Here is a 20,903-nt window from a genome sequence, read left to right on the forward strand (position 1 = left end):
CGAGTACCGATTTGATGATATCAAATGATAATTTGTTCGGATGCGAAGATAACTTAGGGTTAGGGGAGGGTCGGCCCGAAAATTCGCCATGTGCGAAACAATTCCTCTTTACTTGGGCACAATAAAGTTTCAATATCATCGTTCGAAAAGACGGCGTTTCCGAATACCAACGTCGTGCCAAAGAAATCGCTCGGGATGCTGCGCGGCAACGTGTGGAATCGCAACTCGCGAAGGTATCGGCAACGGTGCCCCTCCGTCCTGACAAAGAAAGAAAAGCGACAATCGCGCTCACCGCGTCCGCACTCCGCCGATAAGTGATGGTTATGGCCAGCGTGCGTATAATGGCTTAATAATAATATTATACTCCTCACAATATTTTACTCTTCTCGCGGTTGTACTCGACCGCCGACCGCTGCCGACCACTGCCGAAGATCACGTCCACCGTTCGCGTTTAGCAGCAGTAGTAGAAGTAGTAATAGTGGTAGTGGTAGTGGTAATAGTATTTATTTAGTAATAGTAGTAGTAGTAGTAGTAGTAATAGTAGTAGTATCAGCAGTTGTAGTAATCCACGGGTAATTCCCTCCTTCCTCTTTTCGGCCCACACACACTACCTACTTATAAACGTTCGTATGCAGCAGCTGATCGACGCCGCGGCCCCTGCGAGCGCGTGTTGTTGGTAGTTGGTTATTATTTGTTTTTTTTTTTTTTGTTTGCTCTCAATGTTCAATGTTCATTAATCCCATTAGCTACAGACGGTTATTAATTGATATAACGTTCTTGTCATCTAATTTTTTTTAAATTTTGATTTCGATTTGAATTTCGTCGCGTTTTCTTCCCGTCCGCCACCCGTGTCTCTTGCACTCGCGTGCTCTCGAATTCCCGCCGTCCCGCAACGATAAAAACAACAACAACAATAATAATAATAAATATAATGTCTCCGTCAAAGTCGGTGTCGTACGCTGTGGCGGTCAGTCTGGTCAGTGGCCTGTTGCCGTGAATGGAGTCGTGTGTGCAACAGTTTAATACGTTTCGTTACACACCGTTATTATCACCGTAGGTGTGAAAAGTGGGTACAGAGCGTGGCTGTCGTCCATTACTTCCGATAACGACCGAGTGACCGATCATCGGGGTTTTGTTTTTTTCGCCTCGTCGTCGATAATCGTCCTGCTGACGGTGTTGTGCTCCCCCCCACGACTGTTCGGACCCCTTCGTATCCATTACACCCGTGACTGCCGATCGCGGTGACAAACGCAGCGGCAGTAACGTTTGCGCTCGCAATCAAGCGAAATATGAACAGTGAAAATGTGGTGTTTAGTGAGCCAACCGAACGCAGTCGTTATAGAAGTCAGGCTCGACCACAAAGCAAAAGGTCTGGAGTGCCTGGAGAAGGTAAACGAAACGTATTTAGCTTACCTTTACCTAGTTAGCAAAACTTACTCTCCAAGAGAGAAAAATATAAATATTAAAATTCACATTTTCCATTTTAACAGTAATTTTATATTATTTAAAATTGTCTATACATTTTTAACTTCATTGATAAATTAATCCAGAAATGTATGAATATGATAACACCAACAACTGTGGTGCCATTATGCTTGTTACAGCTGTCGTGATAGCACTCAACAGCCCAAACATTTTCTTCCCAATATGTGTGAAAAGTGAAAAATAGGTATTTGGCTCTAAACGCTCTAGTTGACCAGTACAAAAAAAATATGTTAAAAATGAGGCTTATCAAATTGATCTTAATCACATATTAATACGTATTAATAGGCATTCTAAATATTATGATATAGATTATGATTGAGTTTGGTTCTTTATGGTTAAAATTATAAAAAAATATAAGTTATTAGGTACCTACTTATTTATTAATTATAATAAAGTTTGTATTTTATAGTTTTGAGAACATTTTTAATTTCCCAGGAGTATTAAAAATATCTCCTTCGCCACTTATAAGGTTCACAAGCCATCACTGAAATATTATTGTTTTTTGCTCACTTCCAATTATTCCATGACTATAATACATCACAAATAGAACATTTTTTTGTTGATGCTTGAACGCCTTTTGGTAAGGTAATGTTGAGGATAATGTACTTTTATTTTATTTGAAAATATTCTTGCAACTGATAGTACCTAATTCCGTAGAAAACATTTTAAATAATAGTAATTTGAATACTTATAGTTCATGCAGGTATATTAAGAGTAATATAATCAGAGGCTACCTATATGAAGGCCAGTGGTGACATGAACTTTTTTTCCCATGAAGCAACTACCAATTTTTTTTATTCTTTGCTCTTTACTGGTAACACACTTTATACACAGGTCGTATGTGACTATGTGAGTATAAATTATAAACTAGTCTAGCTGTCTAGGTCCTAGAATCTGGAATCATTGGGATACCCACTCTCACTTTTGCATGAGGCGGCCGCCATTGTTGTGGGTCACTTACTTTTCATCAAAAATACATTTTAAGTACCAATAAGATATTATTAATTTTAGTTCTGATATTTCCAAGTTGTTTCATGAAATACAAAATTACAATATAGTATTTAGAAAATGGTGCAGAGATCTCCTTAACTAAAAAAAAAAAATAATAATAATAATAACAAGTCAATAGCAAGTGTCACTACTGTGTGGCTTCTTCCAACAACTCATTCACGTCTTTGTAAATTAGCCCATATTCTTATTGTGTCTCTGGGTACAGATGGTATATTTCTTATTAAAATAAAAAAATATATAGTATTTGACGGGGTATTTGATGAATAAACTAAAGTTTTTAAATTTGTCTTGATTATATTCCTGTGTCTTACAACACAGCAGTAAGAAGTTTTTAAATTGCTAGATGAGTACAAATGTTTCAAAGAATATCAGATTAGTAATGACTTCAATAAAAAAAAAAAAATTTATCTTGAATTATTTTGTGGTTAAAATGATTAATATGAAATTTAATTACTTTAATATGTAGGTATTGTTTATGTTATGTGTATCTAACACTAGTAACACCACATAATATGCTATGTATGTAGATTGGTTGTTATCCAATGTGAATAAAAAGTTTAAAGTTGAGTTTTTTCTAAATTTTAATACTGTTTTTAATATTTTAATGTGGGTAATACAATTACAAACAACCTACCCACATCATCTAAGACATTTTATTGTATTTATGATCTTGGTTGAGGTTCTTACATTGGAAATTGGCTGTATCTATCAACTGAACTATAAAGGGTTCTGTGTAGGTATTTAATATGAATTCCTCCTCCTCCGTGTGCATATTTTTACGATTTTAAACTGGTGGTAATATAGTAGATATACATTTAAACTTACATTTAACTATTATTTTGTTGCTATTGTATACTATTTTGTATTTTAATTTTCTTAGTGTATTTTTAATATACAGTCATTTTTAAGCTATTAAAATTCCATTCAACAATAATAATAGTTCTTATCTACTATATGTGCATGATGAAAGTGCTTATTGCTTTTTTTTAACCTATTAGTAAATTTAAGTTTACATCAATAATATTACAATGTAAATAGCCAGGTAAATAGGTACCTCAATTTTTGGAAACTTGTAGATTTAATATTATAATATATTTTTTTCATTGTTTGTATAGGTACCTATCCGAGGCTTGATTCTGAAAGCATAGGTAATTAGATAAATTAATAAATTAATAAATTTTAGTTATGTCAACAAGAATCATACCTCTTGAATTTTAAATTGAAATTACTTAGGTGGGTAGGTAGGGTGGTATACAGTTAAAGTATTTAAATATATTGTAAAGTTAAACGTTTGTAGTCGATGGATATTTTAGTATAAAATGTTATTTATTGATACTAAAATGGTTGAATTAGTATAATATATTAAATATACTTATACTCTGCTCCCAACTTGAACAGTACCATTTTGCACATGCAAACTAACTGCGGCTCAGCCGACAGTGACTAGTCCGAGGCCCCATTTCCCTCTTTTTGTTCCTCGATGGCATAGATTGTATATTTATATATTATAGCATCGACTGTTGCTGAATGTAACAAATATTAACAAGCCGTTGTTGTTGGGTGGAGGATATGTGAGATTGCATGTTTTGGTCAGATTACGATAATGTTCTCTCCTGGCGCAGAGTATATATATGTACCTACTCACATACCTGTATTATTTATTTAAAATTATTGAGAAACGATTTGTTATGTTCCTACTGCCTATAAAAAATTATATTTAGTTGAAAAAACTTAAGCTTATGTATTTATTAGATCCTATAATTTCATTAAATAGCGAAATAATGAAAATTAAATGTTGACTGTGATTTATATAATTATGTTTATCAATTGATATTCTGATTTATATTGACTACTTAGGTAGGTACATAATATTTAATAATTTGTTAAAATACAATTTACTATTTATCTACTTAGATTTTAAAAACTGTTTATGTCCAATAGGTATGTGAATGTTTGGGCATCAACAAAGAATGTGATTACTTTGGATTACAGTACAAAACTGTCAAAGGGCAAGATGTTTGGTTAAATCTAAGAAATTTGATTGAACATCAAGTGGCCGGAGTTCATCCGTATCGTTTTGCACTCAGAGTGAAATTTTGGGTACCACCACATTTATTATTACAAGAATCTACCCGGTGAGTATTAAAATTTAAGAATTATTATTATCCTATTATAGATAGTTTGATGTTATTCAACATCAGAAAGTATAAATTATAATTTATAAGCATTAATGTATTGTATTTTTAACAATAAATTAAAAATGTTTTTAAGTTCTCATAAAGAATGCTACTATACGATATCATAGAATTTTATAATAATATACTTATATAATAAAGTATGACATCATTAAAAAAATTATCATTTCTTTAATAGGTGCTTTCTATTTACTACTGGGTATTCGCAAACCTGATTAAATATTAACAAATAATAATTTTATACATAGCTATAGAAAACTTAAAATAAAAATAAAAATTTACTAGGTATTCGTAAGTAGAAAATTTATAATTGGAGATGTTTATGACTATGTACCTATTAAGATTTAACTTCAAAACTTATCTAAGTGTACACTACTATGTACAACTTAAGAAATTAAACTTCTATGATACAAAACAGTTATTTATTATATTTTGTATGTATTATAATATAAATTTAGGTATGGTACATTGGTACCATCTATATAATTCATTTTTCAAATGTACAATTACTGATTATAAATACAATTTTATTACTACAATAGTATTTATAATCATTGGTTCAATGTATAGATTAGGTTATTTAAACCAATTTTTTGTAGATATTTGATACTAAGTACTCAAAAATAAATTACAAATGTCACACTTCTTTTTCTCACGAATCACTTTAATATGTCTAGTAAATATCTAAAGCATACCATACCTTGAAACTTGAACCTTCATTATAGTTATAGTTGTTAATTATTATATTAAATAATTTTAATTAGGTAGGTATTAACTTGTCACTACCTGGAAATCCACATCGTAGACTCAAAAAGAATTGGTTTCGTGACTATTTAAATTAAATATCTTTTCTCAATTGCCCTATATAAAACAACAATCTAAGTGCCACTAATAGATAACTTCTTACTCAATAAATCCATGTTGTGTCACCCTTATCTTATATGCTTGTTGTACAAAATTTTATAGATTTTGTATGTACCATTGTAAGAAAAAAAAAGGTATTAACTTTATTAACATTTTATTTTCCCCTTTTCTCATAGTTTTTTAATATTTCTTTTTTGATTGTGATTTTATAATCAGTTTTTGAAAATTTTGCTGTTTGAGTTTTGAGGACAGTATTTTAAATTCTTAAGTTTCAGTTACTGATTTTTGAATTATTAAACTGTTTGTAAATTGTAAATTGTAATTGATTTATAAATTTGAAAGAAATTATTTCTAATTTTAGTATTTTGAGTTTTGCGAACGGTTTTTTTTTTTTGAATTCTTAGGTTTCAGTTACGATTCTTGAGGTTGTAGTAATGCAAAAAAAGTACTTGGTTTGAACTTAAAACAAAAAAATATTACAGTTCTTAACCTGGATTTGAAGACTTTTAGTTTTATTTGCAGCTATGATATTGAACCAAAAAAACACTAAGGTTTTAACCAATTTCAAAAAACTCTTTTAGAGCCCTAGTGTTAAGTAATATTAAATTTGTTGCAAAGTACCTACACAAATAAGGGTCTTTAAATTATGATCAAATTGTTTTTAATTATTAGATTTACATAAAGTGTCTTAATAATTATATTTATAGAATCAATAAATATCCATATGGTATATTAATGTAATTATTTTCTCAAAGTATTATATATAAGTAGACCACTGATTTGTATGCACTAAAAGTATTAACATATGCCATGTAATATGCAGTAAAAGTCATTAAAATATGCAATAAAAAAATGTATATTTAAAAATTGAAAATTGTATTAAGTATAAAAACATAAATGTATAGAAACACATTAGTAAGTACATAAATATTTCTGTTTAAAAATAAAATATACTAAAAAAAATAATTATTAAATAATATTTAAGTTTTACTTTGGTGAAACATTAACATCTATCTGTTAATAATACTTGTATGTCAAAAATGATCATTTAACATCTACGGAAGTTATTGGGACATATTCAAAAGAGCTTAAAATCACTGGGCCTTGATAAATTTCATCTAGTTGAACTCATTGTCTAAAATACTTAATTAATTTTATCTTCTAATTTATTTAGTAAAAAAAACCTTCAGATAAAAGCATGTTTTGACTTTCAATTTTTTAAACAGTTTTAACTAGTAATGACAAATGTGTTGAAATAGATATTGACTCATTCACAAGCGATCTATCTTTAAAAATATCATGTACTTTTTTTAAAACAATGTGATAACCTAGATCATTTTTAATGTATATAATACATATACACATTATGTTACATATAATAAGTATTTTGAATTAAGATAGCAAGACTGCTAGACTTTGTCACTACTGTGGCGTCTACCAACCAAAATTTTTTTGTGACTGTGCATTCATTGAAATATTTGATGAATAAGCATTCAAATATGCATTTATGGTCAAATCTGCAAAAATATGCAAAGTAAAAGTTTACGGATGAATTAAAATTAGTATGATTCATTAAGGTTATTTAAAAAAAAAAATGTTAAAGTGAAAAGGAAAATAATATGCAAAAACATACAAATCCGGGTTCCATATATAAGTTATGGGATTTATATGATTCAAAATAAATAAAAAGTGCTCCAATAAAGTGTTTAATGTATATAATTTAACAATATATTAATAATTATTAATCAATTAATACAATTCAATATTGTACATTATTCAGTGTTGTCAACTTAAACAGTATTAAAAACATGGCTTGGTGTGGCGCGTTGGCTGCTACCAGTCGCGGAATGGTACTGGGAGTAAGTAACGGCCACAGCTACTAGCTTCCGGATGGGTGATCACCCGGGTTCAATGGGTTCATAGTAGTTAGAAGCCTTGCCGCACATACACGTGTTTAATACCTACCGTAACAACCGTAGCAATCGTAAAAACAATCTACCCTATAATGAATTTTGTCTTGTTTCTAGTCTTGCTCAGTAATAGATTATGTATACTTGTTAGTGTGACTTGTTCTGTAAAATACTATAGAATCACATTAAACATTTTTATATATTCCAAAAGTAGTATGTACTATGTGCCATTACTTTTGAATAATTAATGCCGATCAATACCTATTTATTTGATTAAAAGTTTTAATTTGTTTTTGAAAATTTTAGTTTTACTTAAATAACTTCAGGATATAAAATGAATGGATCTGCAACATAATTTATATTTTATAATATTTTGCAGCACTGTGCTAACTTTCATTGGTACCCCAGGGCAATAATATTTTCCACCCCTATTAAACATATGTATTTAAATATTTACTTCCCTTAAAAATATTACAACTTTTGCCGCCCTAGGCACTTGCCCCTTTTGCCACGGCTCTGATTTTGTGTACTAAGATCTTAAACATTTAATTTAACTATCATTTTTATTTACATTGCAAAATTTCATTTGACTTTTATGTCAAATTTATGGGGATAAAGCAACAAAAGGAAAATGTGATAATCTGATTGTAAAATATAAAATTAATATTAGGTACTTAACTATCTAATTGTTTGTATATTTATTTTTTGTTATGTTCATTATTTAGATTAGATTTTTCCCAATAATGTTTAAAGCAAAGTCAATTAATAGACATTATATTAAAAATCAATATTTGTCTGTATTTGTTTAGCAATTTCAGTTGACCTTAGATAGAGCTAACAATTTAAAAAATTGGCTTCATGTTTAATAATTGTAAGAAACTATGTTTGTACTGTTTTAAAAACTATTTGTGGATAATGGAAAATGGGTATTGGGTACTGTGAGTACCTATGATATTATAATCATTGAACAAATTAACTGTACAAATTATATACTTATTATTTATAAGTGTTGCCGTTTATATACGTATAGTAATACTTGAATTTATTGAAGAGGATGTCTGTGGACTAATTTGTTTTCTCTCCCTGACCCATGCGCAACGTAGCACATTTTCGTTTAGCAGAACCAATCTTGTATTGTTAGCTTTAGTACCTATTATAGTGATTGATATTATAATTTATAAACAACAATGCAAAGAGAAAGTTTCCAAAATATTGTCATCCACATCGTAAATATTATTTTATTATATTATATTTTACGTGAAATGTTTTTTAATTCAGGGCTGTCAAAATTATGTTTTATTTGTACTTATTCATAAATATAAAAAATGTTGGCCTTGTGGTTCCCTTATTTTATTATTAAGTAGTATTAACAATTGTTCCCTAAATTTCGTAATGTGGGTTCAATGCTACTCGCAATGTATTATTGATTGTTATTTAGTTATACTTAGTGGTTATTGACCTTGTACACAATCATTGATTTTAGTAATAATCATTGCATTTCTCCGGCTCATATTTATCAATTTATCATGTTAGATAGCGTGATACACATGATTAATTTAGTTTTATTTCCTGGATGTATATTATTCTTATCAGTCACATCTATTTTAGGAATAAGGTACCTATCATATATATTATCGTTTTCACTCAGATTGGTGATTTGTCCTTGCACTTGCACTTTATAGACAATAGACATTAGACTATATTAAAATGGTCGATATGGGTTGATGATCTTTACTCAATACTATATAATAAAATACAACTAAATGTTTAACAAATTGATAAGCGTTCATAAACTTTTAACTTTTGGATTCAGGTAAATACAAAATTGGTAGTTTATGGTTACGTAAGGTGCTTATCTGTGACACCTACCTTTTTCATAACATTGTACCATACATGCAAAAATTTCTGTCAACGACGACCAATGGACATTCACAACCTTTGGTATTTATTTAATTTGCAATACTCAAATCGTACTCAATCAGGTTGCCCCATGCAATATTCATTTTTACACATTTATTATAATTTGTAATATTATATTAGAATAATAATTGTATTCGTATGACACCAAAAAGTACATCTTGTATAGTTGTACACGATGTAAGTTAATGGATGATAAGTTGTTGTTAAAGTAGAATTGTAAAACAATACAATTCTAAAAGCAATCCCAACAGCTGTATGTTTTATGTATTTAACATTGCCGTCTTGGGGGGTATGATGAAACATGTTATACATCTATTTATATGACCTCTTTCAGTAAACTGAGATGTAATAGTTTTAAAAAAGATTATTAAATGTGTGTACTAAACAAAACTATCAGTTTGTTATTTGTTATATTACATTATTGTAGCTTATGACAAAGTAATCCGAGATTTAAATGTTTGATATTTTATATTAAACTTATGAAGCACATTTTCACTAAAAATTACTCCTTTTTTTAAAACTAAAATACATATTTGGCTTTGATAAATCTATTAAAATCTAAAACAATAAAACCAAATTACATTTAATCAGTACAATTTTTTAATTGATCCATAGAAAAATTACCTATTTAATTTTTATACTCTTTGTATAGTAGTTAAAATAAATTTCGAGTTAAAATGATGCTACATTGGTATTTGGTACTATGTATTCTATAATTTGTTATACTTTAAAAGATTATTGAAATATGCTGTAAAAAAAAATATATATTATACTAATAAATAATAAAAATAATATTTAAAAAAAATTAAATCTTAACTGGCACAAAAAAAGTATATAAATATGCAATGCATACGCAATTTATTTACAAAAATATAATTAAAATATACATTTAATATTTGAAAAGGAACAAAATATGCAGTTACATACAAATCAGTACTCTAATAATAACACATCCAAAAAAAGTTATATTATTTTGACACTGCTGCTAATTAGCAATTCGATTAATTTTGTAACTGGGTATTTGTTACTAGTAACAGAATTTTTATTTCCATTGCTTTTTTCCGCAACCATTCTTAAATACATTTGTTATTAATAATATAAATCATTTTCTAAAGGGGTGCATTTAAAAATTGTACTTTGTATTTACTATTGTCATCTGTTTTATTTATATCAAGACTCAGATGAGTTGAACAACCTCTAAATGTACAAATTAAGATAAATTAAGACAAACAAACATACACGTGACAGAGTAAAAATGTTTGTGTAAAAACATCAGTAATAAATCGTGTATTTGAGTGTAATGTAATTATTGATTTATACTAATACCTACCAATTAAATTGTTCTTATAATTTATTTTAACTATTACTATTTACTACTGTTAATGCCTGAATATTAGGTTACAGCAGATAAAACCTCTCATATTGCGTTTTAATGTCAATTGGTTTTTCAAAAGCAACCTTCTAACATTTTCATATCACTATTATATTATTATATTATTTGGCTTTCGAATTATCTGTTCACGCTCTGGTGATGTGACTATAATTTTATCAGTATTGTCACAGCGAATTTTTGCTTCGGCATATTATTTTATATTGTGTTAAAATAATAATTGCTCCGAGTAAACAAAACAAAAGCTCCGGGGAACGTCATTCGCGATCATTAAACCAGGGTCTCCTCCCGTGTTTCATTGATGCCGCAGCCAATGTTTCTTTATTGTTAATAAACTGTGGTGCGCTATGCTTCCGCTACAGTGTATGACTAATTTGCTGACGGTGTCAACATATTGAAAACGTCAATAATAATTATCAACGTGTAGCACTAAATTCATTCTAAAAAATGTCCATAAATTATGTTGAAAGTAGTTTGAAAAAATAATCTTAGGTTTACATACATTATTAGTTCTTATTCGCTCTTACTATTTTTATTGAAACAATAAATTCATTTCAATTATTAAACAATTTATGTTATCTAAATCGCACAGTCTCAATAATGTATTGGAATAGTTTTAACTGCCTATCTTTAATAAAAAAAAAAACAACTTAAAATACAGTAAATTTATTCGGCATAGTTTTTTATAACATCAGTTTTTGTTTTAATGTATTTTTCTCTTATAAGTAAAAACCCAATATTCATAACTGGTTTTATCATAATTCCAGTCTTTAATTTATCTAAGATCCAACTGTAGTTTTATATAAATGAAATGTTATTTATCAACAAGAATATGTAAAATAATAATTTTGATGTTAATATACAAAATTTGTTTACAGATATCAAAATGAGGGAACAATACCTAATTAATGATATAATGGATTTATTAAATTTTTTTTTTATCGATGCAATAAAAATCTTTTATCTATTTTATATGATTATTCATTACATTTTCACCTATTTTAGCAACTTAATTTATTACAGTTTATTCAAGGATTTCAAAATTCTCCGTATAGATGATAATCTATTGACAAAAATACAAAATGTTCATTTTTTTGCTTCTGTATTGGAGTTTATAATTACTTACCTACCTCGGTTTATTGTTTAGTCATGAATCTTTTATGTTTTTTCAAATATATTGCTCTTATGTTTGTATTAACATTTAACTGTATAGGTATATTTTATTTTTTTGCAGAGCAAATTGAGTTACATTTAAGTTATTCTGTATCTTCTCTCTTGCTTAAACGAGTATTTATACTGTACACGTTGTGGCGCACGTGACGTGTTGCACGAAATTTACGTACCTACCTATATTATACAACAAACGTGATAAAATTATTTTACATCGGTGTAGACTGTAGACACTCGTCGCACAGAACCTTCAGTTTGACACTCATTTAATGAAGACATGGAGTCGTAATTTGTTCGTTCTTATATTATTTTCCTGCCATAATTGCATAACCATTTATTTACTAATATAGTAATATGTTTAAAATATATTCAACTAATGTGGAATATTTTAATTGATCTTTATACTATGAATATAAGAACATTTCTTTTATTGAAACCTATTTTCGGTTTTCATCAAACAGAACGAAATTTTTATAGATGCACCTACATTGAAGAATATCATTGGATTATGCAATTATTTAAATCTATCTCGACAATTATTCATTGTCAATATAACAAAGGTCTTGAAAGGTCACCCTACAATTATTTCGAACGTCATTCGTTGTTCATATTTTCATAATGCCCGGAAATACACAGGATATTTTTCGCAGTATTTATCTGCATTCTAATTTGTAGATCAACTAATTAATTTCTCCGGGTGAATAACAGACTATTAATTTTAAATAATAAAAAGATTTCTTTAACGATAAGTCGATTATATTAAACATAGGTGAAATAATAAGTTGTATATTTAAATGTATTAATGATCTCTCATAGTGAAATAATTTTTTATTGATTACGGTTAAGATGTAGACCAATCTTTTGTAAAAAGTGTGATATAAACGTCTTCTCCTAGCTCATTCCTCAAAATAAAAAGGTTGATTAGTTATTTATTGTCGATGGATATTAGCTCATGGAAGCTGTAGTGTAATATTTTAAATGCGTTTTTTATCCTTAGTTATGAATTATGATTCTTCGAGGTATGCGTTAGAATATAGATTCCAATAATTGTATAATAATTGCATAGTTGTAAAATCTGTTATCATTATACTCCTATTATATTTGTTCTTGTTTTAATTTCTATTCAACACTTTTTAATGATTACCAAAAATATTTAGTTAGTATTATCTATACGGGTATTCTTTTGATCTATATACCAAGAAATTAATTATTTTAATAATTTATTTGCATGTTTTTCTATTACACATTTTACTTATTCATGTTATATCAATTTTCGAGCTAATAGCGATTTGCCTCTGTTTATAATTACGCACATTGAATTACAAATGCATTAATTATTATTTTGACTCTTAAAAGTGTGTAAACAAAATCATAATCCACACAATTTATTTACTAAGTCATTATGTTTCAAAATTAATATTCAATTTATTGTATTAAATAATTTATTCAATTTTAAATAAGTTATGTTATTTACAACCATATTATAAGCATAAGCATTTCAAGGCTGTAAAATTTCGAGGGTGTGGAGTTTGAACCCAAATTAGCGTCAGTATGGCCTTATTGTAGCATTTAATATATTATAGTAATTAAATGCATATTTCTTGTAAAAATCACCTTTGGGTATCATATAAATGTAAAATGTCTTTGAAAATTAAATACTTATATATATAGGTATTTACCAAGACATTAAGTTTTATTTTATTTGGCAACAATTCAGCAATTAAATTATCAAGAATAAAATATTTTGCCATCACCAGTGTATTTGGTCTACATAGTCACATTGGTACTTTAGTCTCACATGTGCTATTTTGTTCACAATATTTCCATGCCAAATATAAAGAAAATAGAAATGATTACTTTTAGTTTACATAAGATGTTTGCATTGGACTTATTTCTGTTGTTCAATATAACAAAGTTCATCAGTAAATTGTTGAATTTCAAATTAAAATACTCATTACATTTTTAAATTAGGAAAAGTATCTATCATTACTTTTTACATTGCATCAATTAATATTGATCATATTGTTAGTTTCCGTATTCACCGGGTGTTACACAAATAAAAATTGTTTCATGGCCATACTTGCGAGTGAGTTAAGGTCAAATGATGTGTCGATGATAAAATATAATTGCCGCCTATATGATTTTAGTTTGGTTAAAAATAATATTTTTTAATCAAGCTTGGATTAATTTGAACGAACCATTACATTTTCAATCGCACATTAACGTAGTTCTATTTACGTCACTTAAGCTTGTTTTATTGATTAATTGGTTCCATAATTCAATAAATATATAATTGTTTTGTTTTTCGCCTAAAATATGTGCGTATATGTGAGAATTGATAGCTTTCATCGTCGAATTTAAAATGCTTACGTATATAAATTTCATTATTTAAGTATAAAAATAATAGGCAACACAATAGAAGGTATGTGTTTTTGTTATTATTTCATTATTTAGAGTTTAGAGAGACGTGGTATCGTATAAAGTTATAAATATAATGTTATAATGAATTTATTGGGTCTTACACATGGTTAGTGAATAGCCAGAGTAGGTATACCTAAATGATAACATGGTTCATGACCTATAGGCTATAGCCAATGTACGAATTCGGGATATGGTGTCTGACTCGTCGCACAACATTTCACTCAACGGTGATTCAAAATTCTTGTTGAAAAATGCAGTCAATTATTACATAATAGTACTTATAATCAGGGCCGGATATGAAGGGGGGGCGAACCGGGGCATTTGCCCAGGAAGTTTTAGTTGAGGACCCCCAAATTAATATAAGTATACAAAATAATAAATGGATATATTAACAGTTATTAACAGTTTATTCATCATATAATGACTCATTATCATTATTAATGAGTATTATAGTACAAATTACAATTTTCATTTGACATATTATAAACAGTATGTTAAAAAATGATTTGGTTTTAGGCAAGTGTCGTGTTAGTCCTATGACAACGGAGGAAACATGGTTAGAAAATTAAAAGGCGATTAAGCTTTTGGTATTTAAAAGTTGGATATTTCACAATTCCGAGTATTATACTCGAGTGATATAATACTCTTAGAATTGTGAGAACTTTTAAATGCCAAAAATATTAACAGGATACGTATTCCAAGTGTTTTAATCACATTTTTCCTATCTATGATAAAATCAAAATATTTTGACTTTGAGATTTGTGTAATACTAATTTTGTAAGATTTTTTACATATTTTGGCATTTCGTGCAATTTGACAAAACCGGTTTAGGTTATCTGAGAAATAAAAATAACGTGTTTCACAATATTACCTACTATTTGTACACTGTACACGTCGTCTGCACTAACTGCTACTACCGATTACCGAATCAAAGTGTTTTGATACCAAACACAGACTAATATTCTGATACATTTAAATGGTTTTGTTCTATTTGGTTGGTGGAGAAAATAAAAAAAAGCACAATTTAGTATCCATGATCCATAAGGTATGAATGGACGAGTATCAATATAACTAACCTTTAAGTTATTATAACAGATGATTACTATATTTACAATTTAATTTCTCCACAAATCCACTAAATGTGTTATTCGAACCTATATTTACCTAATGATTATTGACTAGTTTAGAATAACAAAAAAAATTCATGGTTTTGTTTGGAATAAAGGAGTGTATATTTCCTAAAGCTATTACTTCTTAGTTATTATGTGTTTGCCCTTGAGAAACAAAACATAATTATTATGTTTGCTATCATCTATAGGTATAATTGATTAAAATCGAAAAAATATTAGTCACATTTGGCCACCTATCTGCAATCACCACCGTCCATTCAACATGTGGGTATGGATTTTTATCTTGCAACATTTTTAAGCACTATCATTCCTCATACGTTATAATTAATATTATTTAGGTCACTGGAGTGAATAAAGATTGACCTCAATTGTAAGATGTACTATTACCTAAAAAAAAATAAGCCTGCATTTTATTAAGAACTTTCCGTTATTAGCACATTCATTCATAGATCATAATACAATTTTCGCGACCACTGTGTTGTGAAATAATTTTTTCTTGAATATATGTGTACCCGCCATTTATCACCACGAAATAAAACTTTCATGAACTCTGGTTATAAGAATAATAATGTTAATAACCTCGAGAATTGTATTTTAAATAATACCAAGTGGAAATTTCACATTAATTTATTTGTTATTTTTTATGTGTTTGATGCAATGTAATTAATAAAATATATAAAAACATTTTTTTTATAATATCCAACTATATTTTTTATATAGTTATTTTGTACCCCCCATGTTTTGTGAGTAGATTTTCCGTGTTAGTAACAGAGCTACCGTGGACAAATATATACTTGGTATCCTATATCCAAGGGCTACTAAATCAACATATTATATAATACTATATGATTATGTGTATAATGTATATATATACATAATATGAGTGTGTGTATCTGTCTGTGTAAAAAAGATTGAAATCTTAATATATATATGTTATACATTATATATATTTTTTTTTGGATTAAGGTTTCAACTACTAAGGTCATTAGCCTGGTACTGTGTGGGGAGGGGGGACGGTTGGTTGGAACACGTTTGAACGTATAGCAAGGATTTGTTGCTAAAAAACCGGGTGGTCACCCATCCGGGAGCTAGCAACGCCAACCTGTACGTACACTCAGAGTGTTCCCGTAGATTGAGCATACCTCACCAAGGGGGGTAATCACCTCACCAAGAATACTTCACTTTATCTTATTATATATATTTCTAAGTATAGGTACTATCTTATATCATAGAGCTTCTCTAATTTGTATTTATTTGTATTATTTTTTTACAATTAATTAACGATTATTATTTTATTTATTTTTATTATTATTTTGTTATAGCCATCAGTTTTATTTGCATGCCAAGTTAGAGCTATGTGAAGGGCGTTTAAGACCGAAAGATAGCCAAGCAATATGTAAAACTATTGCATTGTTGGCACAGGCTGAATTTGGTGAATGCGATGACTCGGTTGCTCTTGTTCAGTTTTACGCCTATTGGTGTGAACATTTGGGCGCACCTAAAGAAGACGATGAGTTTATCATTGATCATATTCAAAATCTTCAGTCTGAAATGAAAGTATGTGTAATATATTTTTATTTACCTGTTTAATTTATTTTAGTCAAAACTCTATCAAATTATTGTTATTTTTTAAGAGTATGAAACAAACAACTGCTGAATATTGGTTGATCAAAGAAATCTCTGGTCTACAAAACTTTGGTGAAGAAGTATTTGAAGGCAGAACAACAAATGGTTCTTCAGTATTGGTGGGAGTTGGACCACATGGTATTAGTTTGGAGCACCCAGATCAAGCTGATCATGAAAAACAAATGTAAATTTTAGTAATGGACATATTAATTTTTTAGAATGATGAAAACATATTTTATTAGACATTGTTGAATTCAATTCTTCTATTTTAAAACACTATTTCAATAAAAAATTTTTATTAATATTGTAAAATATAACTTTTAGGATTCCTTATACTGCGATCCGCAGTGCTGCCAGCCATCGTCGTGTATTTGAGATGTGGTATTTGGCAGGTGTTGAACATTCCGAAACACTAATTGTATTGAAATTAGAATCTAGTCTGGGTGCAAATACTCTTTATAGAGCACTCACAGAGAAACATGCATTCTATAGTTGTGAAACGGTTAGAGGCGCTGTTACATCACAATATATCAGGGATCTCAAGGTAAATATTATATTATTTTAATTATGAAAAATGTTCTGTGAATTTACAAAATTAAAAAAAATTTTAAATCACATGTAAAAACCTTTGTTAAAATAATATTTTATACATTTTGTCACCTAAATTTGAAACGTTGAACTTTGGAAGTGTTTAATTAAATGCAATTTTATCAATGATATTCAAATGTTCTTCTTCCGTATACAGTTTTGACCTATGATAATTTCTAAATACTGTTGTTGATGTAATTGTTTTTTTTTCAGGGTACAATTATATCTATATTTAATGAAGATTCACCATTAGGAAAAAAATATGTGTTTGACATACAGAGGACCTGCCGTGAAGTTCATGATAATGCACGCCGTGCACTCTATGAAAAGCAAAACAAAGTCACACCATCCAGCTCTACAGCTGTACTGAGTTCGCCTGAACCCGAGCCAACTACTTCACAGGATAGCTACAAACTAGCCAAACTCATTGATGCACTTACATGTAGAATTTGCATGGATGCCACTATTGATCATGTATTTTTCCCATGTGGTCATGTTATTGCATGTGGAACATGTGTTAAACGATGTGAAACTTGCCCACTGTGTCGAGGTGCCATTGATGAATCCAGGCATGTGTTTATTCCGACTTTAGCTGACTTGCCAGGTCTTCATCATTGATGATGTAACCGAGTAAAGTATGTTCAAGTCATGATGACTTGTAATGGGCGCATTGTCGTCAAAATTGACCTCGAAGCATGAATGTCTGTGATAATGCTAATATATCAAAACTTCCTATACTTTCATACTTATTTATTTTTATAAAATAAAATTTTTTTATGGTATTGATGTGAAAAATGGAAAGGAAATTTCATTTGTATCATTTACATGTTGTTTATAATTCATTTAGTTTAAGGTAATATATTTTTAAGTATACTTTTTATACAAACTCATAATTAAATTTAAGTTTTTGTGTTACCATTAAACTATTAATTTGTATAATTCAGATAGATGACACAATTGTTTGTTAATACAAACATATGTATACTTAAACTTTATTATTGAAGTTAAATAAGTACAATTCAAATTATGAGTATTTAAAGTTGAATTTTTATTTATAGATTTTGTTCAAAATATTATTATTTTTTCATTTATTCTATCATAATTATCATTGCATTATGAAATATATAAAATTATGCAAATTTATACATATGATTTGTGTTTACTCATTATTTTTAGTTTTTGGTAATCTAATTTAGATGAAAATTCAAAAGAGAATTGATGAGAAGATGATAAGATTATTATTTTTATTTATATTAATAAATATTTTTTAGCATAAATGAGATTATTAAAAATATTATAAACTATTATAACCCAAGTAAAAATCTGAAAAGGATGTTAGCTTAATCCTTGTTTTCTCTTTCTGACTTATGCTCATTGCTCAACATAGATAAAATGAATTTATGCAAAATTGTTTTTTATGATTTTTGACTAATCTTAAAGTAAAAGAACTTTATAAAATATACAAAAATATAATTCAAATTTATGAAATATAGTAACTTTTTATGATTAAGACAATAGAAGTATGAGAATTTCAATAAATTGTTAAGGTTTTTTAAATATTTAAAAGCGGGTAAATGGATGTTGCTGTAATGGATAGTATTAAATTTTAATTCAATGATATCAAATCATTGTACCTATACGAAAAACATTTCTGAGCGGAGATGCCGAGATGGTATGTCAGTTTAGAATATTTTATATTGTTACTACTATTATTATCAATATGGTAGCCGATAAGTTGAATTAATATTATTCTCAAATTATCAGTGATGCTGGAAAAATATTAAATATACCTAAGTAAAATTGGGCTGTCTAGGAACCGAATTACAACAAAATGATAAACATTATTCTTTGTGTTAATATGCAATTTTGTACTTAAAATGTCTGCAATAAATAACTGTATTCATATATTGAAATAAATGTTTATATATAAAAATAATTTATGTTTCACAAAGAAACAATTAATCAATCACGGACCGTGATTTTGTTTTCTATATTTAGTAAATTAGAATTGTTAGCAAGTATTGCATTTTTTGAAGTATAAACATTATAAAAACCACGGTTCTGTATTTTTCGGAAGTGTAGAAAAAGCACCAAGCACGTACTAAGAATTAAAGCGTAAGTCTAATCTTTCCCAAAGCTCTAATAAAGCTCGAACTATGAAAGTATCTAGACTTAACGAGACGTTTCCACAAGCCGAACTGCGAAGGCTTGAATGGACAGAGCTTGAGGCAGTTCGTAGAGCTACCAAGACACCAGGCAGTCCCAAGATAGGCGTCGACAGCAAGCTGAGTATCTAGCATCTCAACGAGTTGCAGTTCCCATTAAAAGTCACATTTTCAATAACGATCAACAAATCGCAGGGTCAAACCTTGAAGGTAGTAGGCATACGTTTTTTTACTTCAACTGAAGCATGTACAATGTAGAACATAGAATATATTTCATTATATATATATATATATAATAATACTAGCTGACCACGTTGCTGTGGCTCAGTAATTATAATACATTGAATCAATTTTTTACTAATTCTTTGGTACAATCAAATTAATATTTTCTAAAAATATTTAAAATAGATTCATTCATATGGGATTGAAAATAAAACGTTTCGCCAAAATTTAAAAATTTAACTATCATATCTTAATTGAGGCGATACTCTTTTAAATAATTGGATAAGTTGATTATAATTTTCAAAAAAGTTTTCCAAAGATTCCACAATTGCTCTCTCTTCTGCTCGTTCGATGAAATTATACAGGCACCGAGTTGCCATGCGTTCCTCACAACTGCCCATAAAATAAATTTGGAGAAACTTTGGATCATCATTAGGCATTGGCATTAATGGCCCAATCTTGTGGTATACTTGGCCTTGGATTTTGAACGTAGTTTCAAAATTATTTCCATTAGATGTCAGATCGCAAATTTTAGTTGCGACTAAGGACGTCATTTGGAAGCAAGAATTGAATTTGCGTAGGTATCTTACTGTGATATTTGTATAAAATAATAAATACTCAAAATATTATTGACAAGGTATATTTATTGAACGTCATGAGGCGTAGTAGTTCGCGACACAACTTCGCAACGAACACTGACGGAAACGTAATAATACATATAAATTCACCGGGGTCGGCGCGATATATACAACAAACCACTATCGATAAGCGATAACATATAATATAATATTACACAAATATCACAC

At 28.6% G+C, this 20,903-nt stretch overlaps 1 protein-coding gene across 1 annotated transcript; it reads left to right on the forward strand.

Annotated features, from left to right (window-relative positions):
* The first annotated feature begins 499 nt into the window (after positions 1-499).
* LOC111033167 (E3 ubiquitin-protein ligase MYLIP-like) lies at positions 500-18,753 on the forward strand. Its single transcript, XM_022313781.1, has 6 exons — positions 500-1,389; positions 4,438-4,631; positions 16,819-17,053; positions 17,131-17,306; positions 17,447-17,666; positions 17,924-18,753. Exons 1-6 carry the CDS (start codon positions 1,303-1,305, stop codon positions 18,326-18,328), a joined length of 1,317 nt encoding a protein of 438 aa, XP_022169473.1. The 5' UTR covers positions 500-1,302; the 3' UTR covers positions 18,329-18,753.
* Positions 18,754-20,903: the final 2,150 nt, after the last annotated feature.

Source organism: Myzus persicae, unplaced genomic scaffold, assembly GCF_001856785.1.
Source record: "Myzus persicae strain clone G006 unplaced genomic scaffold, MPER_G0061.0, whole genome shotgun sequence".
NCBI classification, from domain to species: Eukaryota; Metazoa; Arthropoda; class Insecta; order Hemiptera; family Aphididae; genus Myzus; species Myzus persicae.